This window comes from Cebus imitator, unplaced genomic scaffold (assembly GCF_001604975.1).
Source record: "Cebus imitator isolate Cc_AM_T3 unplaced genomic scaffold, Cebus_imitator-1.0 Scaffold15, whole genome shotgun sequence".
NCBI classification, from domain to species: domain Eukaryota; kingdom Metazoa; phylum Chordata; class Mammalia; order Primates; family Cebidae; genus Cebus; species Cebus imitator.
In genome coordinates, this window is record NW_016107330.1 from 11,804,028 (window position 1) to 11,813,127 (window position 9,100).

Consider the following 9,100-nt stretch of genomic DNA (forward strand, 5'->3'; position numbering starts at 1 on the left):
AAAAAAAAAAAAAAAAAAAAAAAAAAAAAAAAAAAAAAAAAAAAAAAAAAAAAAAAAAAAAAAAGACATCCCACTCAAGGTGACCAGACATAGCCAGGAACACTCTAATACGCCTTGTTGCACTAGGAATCAGTCACATAAACACTGACACATGGTCCTGTCACCAGAGTGTACACACAGCAACAAGCAACACCCACAGCTACAGCCTCGCAGGGAGCAGCAGACGCTCTGACACATGGCGAGGGCTCTGAGAGATGGGGCCCAGATGTGGGGTGCCCCACATGCCAGCACCACCACAAAGTGGCCCTGGAGCATTCAGAGCCCACCCCAAACGGGGCAGGGGCAGGGGCAGGGGCAGGGGCAGGGTAAAGTGGTCCCGGTAGCACGCGCCCACACACACCCTGCCGCTGCAGCCCAGAGCCACCCGGGAGGCCGAAGCAAGAGTCCCAGGGTCCGGGACCTCAGGTCACGGGTGCGCCCCGCGGCCGGGGTCAGCGCAGAAGCTCACATGCCCACCATGACCGAAGCCTCGCACGCTCGCCCTGACTGGGGCAAAGCCGGCCGGGCTCGCCAGCAGTCGGCTGACCCAGCCCCGGGGTCCCTCCGCCATGCCGCCCCACCTGGGTCCTCACCTGCCAGCCGGCCCCCGCGGGCAGCGAGCCCCTCCGCGGACAGCCGGGGGTCGCCGGGGGCCGCGGCTGCGCCATCTCGAGCCCGGCCCGGCCCCCGCCGGGGCGGTACTTCAGCTGGCCCGGCCGGCTCCGGCCCGCTCGCGCCCCGGCCCGGGCCCCGCAGCGCCGAGCTCCAAGCTCTCGGCTCCCGGCGGCGGCGCTACCAGCGCTGGGCTCGCCCAGCCGCACGACCCGGGGTGGGCGGGGCGCCAGGTACGGGCGGCGCGGGGCGGGGCGGGGGCGCTGAGGCCACGCCCCCCGAGGCGGCCCGGCCTGCGGCCCCGGGACACTGCGCCTGCGCGCTCCGGCCCGAGCGCTGGAAGCTTTGGGTGCCTCGGGCTCCCCGGGGGCGGGGGAGAGGGCCCACTCGATTCTCCCCAGCCCGCCCCCAACCCACCTTCTCTATCTTCCCAGGCTCTAGGTACCCCGCCTCAGGGCATCAAGGACGGGGTTCTTGGGAGCGGCGTAAAGCCGGGCAGGAAGAGGAGAGGGTTACCTTGCAGACAGAAGGCTTTTCTTGAGCATCTACTTAATTCTGGGCCCTTCACATGTCTCGTAATCTCGTCACAGCCCAGGAGGTACAAATGTCATCTCCATTTGAGAAATGAGAAAACCGATTCCAAGAGGTGAAATAGCTTGCCCGAGACCACACAGCCAGGAAGAGGCAGAACTGGAGTCCAGGGAAAGGCCTGGGCCCACTCTTTGGGGTCTCTCCCTTTCCTCCTCCTCTCCTTCACCCTGCTTCCCAGGCCCGACAGTGGCTGGCCTGCTCCGTCCCTTCCTCCTGCCCTAGCTGCCTCAGATTCTGGGGGAGATGGCCATAGCACCTGGGGAGGGGCTGCCAGGCCCATCCTATGGAGGAAAGGGCCCAGGTAGATTTCGGAACATGTGGGTTCTAGCTACAACTTACTGAGTGGCCTTGAGTGAGTCCCTGCCTCCTCTCTGAACCTCAGTTTCCCCATCTGTAAAATATAAGGCCTCTGGCCGGCGTGGTGGCTTACACCTCTAATCCCAACACTATGGGAGGCCAAGGTGGGTAGATCACAAGGTCAGGAGCTCGAGACCAGGCTGGCCAATAAGGTAAAACCCCGTTTCTACTAAAAATACAAAAGTTAGCTGGGCGTGGTGGCGGGTGCCTGTAGTCCCAGCTACTCCGGAGGCTGAGGCAGCAGGATCACTTGAACCTGGGAGGCAGAGGTTGTAGTGAGCTGAGATCGTGCCACTGCACTCCTACCTGGGCAACAGAGCAAGACTCTGTCTCAAAAAAAGAAAAAAATATATATATATGTATATGTGTGTGTGTGTGTGTGTATTTTTTTTCTTTTTTTGAGATAGAGTATATATATTGTGTATATATATATATATTGTGTATATATACATTCTGTATATATATATATACACAATATGTGTGTGTGTGTGTGTGTGTGTGTATAGCACTTCTGTAGGTCCTTCCTGCTGACCCTGCAGTATGTCCCTAGCCTGGTATAGCCACTGTACAGGGACAGGGACAGGGCCTTGCTACTCTTTCCTCCAGACAGATGTTGGGAACACAGCAAATGCTTCTTGAACTGTGGCCAAGGAGACACAGCTGCTTTGGATGTTGCGGGGGCAGGGCTGCCCACCAACTCAGAGCCATACCTCTGTTCAGCTTCCTGAAAGAGCTGCCAGAGGCTGCCCACCACCCTCCAGCCCCAGAGCCAAGGGCTCCTAGAAGGAAAGCACTGTGCCCTCCCTTTCCCCCTAGACCTGGACTTCAATCAGGTTTGGGCCTGGAGAGCCAGTGGGAACTCTGGAGATATGTGTTCCAGACACGGTGTAGCTCTGGTTTTAATAATTAACTGCAGCAAATATTGATTTATGCAGCCACTTCCAGTCCTGAGCGCTTCCGGGCACCCATCGAAATGTAGCCAGAGAAATATCCATTCCCACACTGCCCCCGGGGGAGTGCAGGCCTGCTCATATCAGCGGAGATGTCTGCGTGCCAGGTGGCATGGAAGGTGTGTGCACATATGCGTGCAGCCATGTGTGCATGCATGTGAGACTCCATGACCAGATGTGGCTGTATATACGTGGGCATGCTGCCTTTCTGTGTGTATGGGAATACCTGGGTATGGGTATTTGTGTTTGTACGTATGAACCTCATGCATGTATACATGTGCAAGTCTCTGACTATATTTACAGACACGTGGCTGTGGCTGTGTGTTTTGTGTCTGTGACATGTCCCTGTATGTAGGTGTGGGTAAGCTGTGTATGTACATGTGTGAAGGTTTCTGAATCCCCAAGTGGAGAAACTCCTGTAGGGGGAAGGGTAGGAGGGTCCTGGGTAGCTGGATGCCTGTACAAATGTGGGGCCTGAAGGAGGAGAATGTCCCTTCTGGGTGCTCCGTCCAGCCCTGGGAATGTAATGATGTTGATAACAGCTCAGCTTCCTAATTTCTACTTTCCAAAGTACTTTCACCCAATTGCAAGCTGGCAAGGTGGGTAGAGAAGAAACTGTCACCTCTGTTGAGGAAACTGAGGCCCAGAGAAGGGCAGGGATTTGGCCACTGCCAGAGGAAGGTCACCTGCCCTTCAGACAGATGCCATCAATGTTTTAAACGTGCACAGAGCTAGGAGCACCAGGGGAGGGGGATGGTGTGACAGGCCTGGGTCCTCTCAGCCCAGCACTAGCTTGCTGGAGACCCCAGATGAATCATTCAGTCTCTCTAGCCCCTGGTTTCCTCTCCTGTCAAAGAAGGATGATCCACAGACTCCCTTGATTCTGAGGTGGGGGTGGGCTGTCGGGAAGGGGAAGATCGGAGCCCGCTGTCTGAGCTGTGTTGGCACAAACGGAGGCTTCTAGCCAGACTGGGTGGAGGCCAGGAAGCCTGAGGGGAGGCAGCTTTTCAATAATCTGAGAAGGCCATCCCCAGGCTGTCTAGCAGGCACGGACCAGAGCAATGGGCTGCTCTATCTCTTGTCTCCTGATGGGAAGACTGAAGACCAGGGAGGAGAAGCTACGGTCCAAGGGCACACAGCCCTTGGTGAGAACCCAGGCCTCCTCCTGAAATACTCAGGGGGAAAGGGACTGGGAGCTTCATTCATGAACCCAGCTGTCAAGTGAGGGCTGCCATTGAGTCTATCCCTTCCTGCCAAGCCCCAGATCCTCATGGCCCAGTCTTGGGCTGCTGCCCAGACAGAGAAAATGGGAGTCAGTCTCAGGAACCTCCTTCTGCTGCTCCCAGCACACTCACGTGGTCCCCCATGGAGGTGGTGAACCCACACATGGACACCATTCCTCGGCCATCTTCCCTCCCAGCCTAGGCAAGGTGCCTGGCCTTTATTCCAGGCCAGAGCGCTCAGGGAGGAACCTGGTTGGATCTTGCCTCTGCTATTTTCTGGCTGTGTGACCTTGGGAAGACCACTTTACTTCTCTGAGTTCCTGGATCCTCTACTAGAGAATGACTGCTACCCAAGGTTTACGTGCCACCAAGGACCAGGGGGCATGATATCTGTGGAAGTGCTTTAGAAACTGCAAAAAGTACTGCAAAAGTGAGAGCTTATCAGCTGGGCAAGGTGGCTCACGCTTGTAATCCCAGCACTTTGGGAGGCAGAGGCGGATGGATTGCTTGAGCTCAGAAGTTTGCAAACAGCCTGGGCAACACGGTGAAACCCTGTCTCTACTAAAATAATAATCTAAAAAATTAGCCGGGCGTGGCAGCGTGCATGTATAGTCCCAGCTACTTGGGAGGCTGAGGCAGGATAATTGCTTGAACTCAGGAGGCAGAAGTTGCAGTGAGCCTAGATCGCGCCACTGCACTCCAGCCTGGGGCAACAGAGCAAGGCTCGGTATTAAAAAAAAAAAAAAAAAGAGAGAGCTTATCACCCCTGTATCAGAGAGGCCCTAACACCAGGCCTTCTGGTCAGACAGCTTGCATCCGGTCATGGCCCCACCACATCCAACCTGAGTGACTTTGGGGAAGTGACTGAACCTCTCTGAGCCTCAATATTCTCACCTGCAAAATGGGACTGATCAAAGTAGCTATTGCATAGTTCAAGGCTGAGATGAAATACTGCAAACAAAGCATTAAGTACTACCTTGGCACACAGTAAGTCTCAATACATATCAGCGGTTACTTCTGCTATGTGATGCTCTGCATACATTGTTCAGTTATCTATCACTTTACTGGACTGTGGCTCTTGAGAGCAGGATCTGTATCAGATCGTTTCTGGCCCCTTGGCACCCAGCACAAGGCTTGGCATGAAGCAGGTACCGGGCAAATGTTTGATTTTAATGATAATCACACAAGCTCATTGACAGGGCTCTTGCTCTGTGCCAGATGCTGTGCCCGGGCTGCCCTGCCTGTACTTTGCATTAATCTTCACAATGACCCTGTGAAGTGGGTCCTCTCATTGCACCCAGTTTATAGATGAGGAGACTGATGGTGATGCTGATTGTGGAGATGATGAACCCTAGCTGGGGGCTGGTTAATTCCCAGCTGTTTCGCTTAGATTCTCCCTAAGCCCCTCCCCGCAACAGTCTGCAGTCTACCCTGGTTCAACCTTTGTGACAGAACCAGCCTCACCCAGGGCTCAGGAATGGCATCCCCCTAGGAGCTAAACACCATCAGCATCTGCCTGAATATTTTACCTTTGCCCCAAAGGCATTCTTGGGCCCTTCCCAGCCCTGGGCATTTGTGGGGGTAGGGGGCAGAATACGGCATAGGTATGGAGGGAGACACTCACCTTAGGGTAGAGTGAAGCAGTATAGGAGGGAACTAAGTTCACTCGTGAAAGGTCTAGTGCCTGAGGGAAGCGCTGGTTCTGCCCATCACTCCTCCTGGAAAAGAAAGAGTCTGAGGTCAGGGAGAGCCCCAAGCTGGGAAATTTGGAAACTCTGGGAGAGTCATTCTCAGAGCTGGGGGATGCAAGGGAAGATAGATTTCATAGAGGAGGGGGTCATGGGCTCCCCAAGAGGAGGCAGAGGAGGTGCTTCGTGAGCAGGGCTGCCACACAGTCTCTCCTTCCCCCGGAGATCAAAGAGACAGTGTCTCTCCCCAAGCTCTCCGTTAGGCCTCCAGCCAAGCAGTGACCTACTCTGAAGATGAATAGACTGAGGCAGGGGCACTGAGGGTTGCAATGGAGGATGAGCTTTCTGAACTAAGCAAGATGCCCCCGCCTCTACAATGGAGCCCTCCCTGAGCCTCTGGGAGCAGCCACCTTGGCACTGAGCGGCTACTGGGGCTACCACTATTACGTGTGACTGTGACAATAACTGACACTCATTGGGCCTACTACGTGCCAGGCCCTGTGCTGAGCCCTCATTCCATGCCCGAGAGCACAGCCTCCTCACCACACCAGTATTCCCACTTTACAGACAGGACCCAGCTGTGCACATAGGTCACGAAGCCGGCCGGTAGCAAAGCTAGCATCTGTGTGACACCTGCCTGACTCCAAGCCTGGACTCTCTGCCCACACCCACACCCTTCCCTAAGGAAAAAAAGCAGGTCTGGTGAGGGTGAAGTCAGCTCCTGTCACCCTAAAAAGCCTGCTGAGGCCACCTCTGGGGCAGGGAGAGGAAATGCCCAGTGGTTCCCGGGATCCAGGGGACCCAGGGCTGGGCAAGCAGGCCTGGCTTCCGCTGCTGCCTCGGGCCACCCTGACGTGGCTGCACACCCGCTCAGGTCTCATCCAGAGAGGCTGGTCCCTCGAGGGTGAGTCAGATGATCCCTCGTGGCCTAGAGCAGGCTTGAGTCAGGCAGAACCGGGGCTGCCACACCCCAAGAGGGGAAGGACCCATAAGAGCCTGGGCCAGGAAGAAGATGAGAAAGCTCTGAGCCTCCCTTCTAATTCCTCTCAGCCCAGTTACGCCAGCAGGAGAAACGGCCCAGAGGAACCATCCACAGCCCCATTTACGCACTGGAGGCCTCTCCACCTCCCAGGAGTGATGGCATCTTACAAGAGGGGTCCGCACTGGGCAGTGCTTGACCCACAAGGATAGATATGGTGGCAGTGGCATTTCAAGCCTGTGGCCCCCATCAGTGTGGGGGAGGTATTCTCAGGCACTGACTGGCTAGGTGACCTTGAGTTAGTGGCACAGCCTCTTCAGCCTCAGTTTCCAAAAACATTCATCGCAGAGCTTGAGCAGCTCATGGGTATTCACTCAATGAACGCTTTTACGCCATTTGTTCATGGTAAACTCTGGCTCCCCAAGTTTCACTATTTGTTGAATGACTGAATGAATGAATGAAGGTTGGGAGTCATGTGAGCAAAGGAATGTCCCTACACACAGGTTCATGAGCATTGCAGGGTACACTGACATGGGGAGAGTCTGGAGGGGGAGGGTGGGGACTAAAGAGAGGTCCATAGAGATGGTTCCAGGCAGGCTGGGTGTAGTGGCTTATGCCTGTAATCCCAGCACATTGGGAGGCTGAGGCAGGTGGATCACCTGAAGTCAGGAGTTCAAGACCAGCCTGGCCACCCATGGCCAATATGGGGAAACCCTGTCTCTACTAAAAAAAAAAAAAAAAAAAAAAAAAAAAAAAAAAAAAAAAAAAAAAAAAATTAGCTGGGTGCAGTCACGGGCATCTATAATCCCAGGTACTTGGGAGGCTGAGGCAGTGCTATCTTGTTGCGACTATGGCTGCCCAGGGGTGGCTGTTGCTCATAATCAGGCTAGTCCAGCGGTGCCCTTCTGTCTTCCCCTAGGCTTAGATGATAGTCATACAGCAGTCCCTGACAAACCCCCTTCCAGAACCCTCTCTGCCTCAGTCTGCCCATCACTCCTCCTGGAAGAGAAAGAGTCTGAGGTCAGGGAGAGCCCCAAGCCCGGAAATTTGGGAACTCTGGGAGAGTCACTCTCAGAGCTGGGGGATGTGAGATGGGATAAATTCCATGAAGGAGAGGGTCATGGGTTCCCCAAAAGGAGGGAGCTTTGGCAGATCCAAACTGGTAGGTCAGTGTGTCTCCCCATCCATCAGCTCCAGAGAGGACGATTCAGCTCTGCATGTGCAGGTGTCCACTTCACTCAGGATTGCTCATGGGCACAGAACCAGGGAGGCCTCAGAAGGCCAGGGTGTTCTGGCTGCCACCTGGGACCCCATCCTAGGGCCCTTGGCTCTCCAGTTCCTGGTTGGCCAGAATCCTGCCCACAAAGGCAACTCCACCTAAAAAGCCACTGCTGAGGCCCTAAAGGGCAGGGGAAGGGAGGGGCTCCAGGATGGGGACAGAGGAGGAAACTAGAGGCTCTGGGCGCTGCCTGCCTGTCTATCCCCAGCCCTGAAGGGGTAGAAGAGGGACAGGATTGACATAGCCATGTCCTACCAGGCATCTGGCATAATCTCATTTAATCCTCACAGCTCCCCAATGAAGCAGATGCTCAGAAACTGCCTGCTTTCCACGTGAGGCTCAGAAAGGTATATTAACTTGCCCAAGGTCACACAGGAAATGAGGCAGGGCAGGTATTTGGACACAGGTTTGTTGACTGCGGAGTCCAAGATCTGAACTTTATAACATGTGAGGCCAATCCTGTGGACCCCCACAGAACCTTCCGACTTCCAGGGGTCAGAGAGACAACCCAGCACTTCAAGTTGGAAAGGTAATAATAATAGTAACAACAGCAACGGCAGCCACAGCTGATACAGGGCTTACTACTCTACTTTATTGTATTAACTCATTTAATTTTCATTTTTCAAAGGAGGAAACTAAGACACAGAGAGGTTAAGTAACCTGTCCAAGATCACACACAGTAAATGAGTCTGAAGATTTTATCTCCCCTAACATCTGGTTGTGGTGCCCTTAACAGTACGCTATACTGCCGCTTAGTAAATAGCAGTTGCTCAATAAATCCTTTTTTCTTTTTCTTTTATTTTTTTTGAGACAGGGTCTTGCTCTTGCTGCCCAGGCTGGTATGCAGTGGTGTGACCAAAGCTCACTGCAGCCTTAAACTCCTAGGCTCAAGCCATCCTCCCTTCTCAGCCTCCCAAATTACTGGAACTACAGGCACCACCATGCCCAGCTAATTTTAATAGAGATGAGGTCTCCCTTTGCTACCTAGGCTGGTCTGGACTCCTGGGTCCAAGCGATCCTCCCACCTCAGCCTCCCAAAGTGCTGGGATTGCAGGCATGAGCCACTGCACTTGGTCTTTTGCTGTTGTTATTAAGAAATGGGGTCTTAGGCCGGGCACAGCGGCTCACACCTGTAATCCCAACACTTTGGAAGGCCTAGGCAGGTGGCTCACCAGAGGTCAGGAGTTCTAGACCAGCCTGGCCAACATGGTAAAACCCCATCTCTACTAAAAATACAAAAATTAGCTGGACGTGGTGGCGTGCACCTGTAATCCCAGCTCCTCGGGAGGCTGAGGCAGGAGAATCACTTGAACCTGGGACGCAGAGGTTGCAGTGAGCTGAGATCACACCACTGCACTTCAGCCTGGGCGATAGAGCAAGAT

At 54.3% G+C, this 9,100-nt stretch overlaps 1 protein-coding gene across 17 annotated transcripts in view; it reads right to left on the minus strand.

The window, feature by feature from the left end:
* Positions 1 to 9,100, minus strand: part of LOC108288085 (RAP1 GTPase activating protein) — a 74,181-nt gene that overhangs the window by 26,242 nt on the left and 38,839 nt on the right. For 13 of the 17 annotated variants that reach the window (XR_005196584.1, XR_001818585.2, XR_005196587.1 and 10 more), the window contains exon 3: positions 5,397 to 5,490. The exons of 3 other annotated variants lie outside the window; for them this stretch is intronic. Coding sequence is in view for 7 of the 14 variants with exons in the window: in XM_037730708.1 (XP_037586636.1) it covers positions 5,397 to 5,490 (94 nt within the window). In the remaining 7 variants the exon portion in view is untranslated. Of the gene's footprint in view, positions 1 to 632; positions 847 to 5,396; positions 5,491 to 9,100 lie in introns of those variants that run through there. One more of the 17 variants, XR_001818580.2, reaches the window with a different exon arrangement.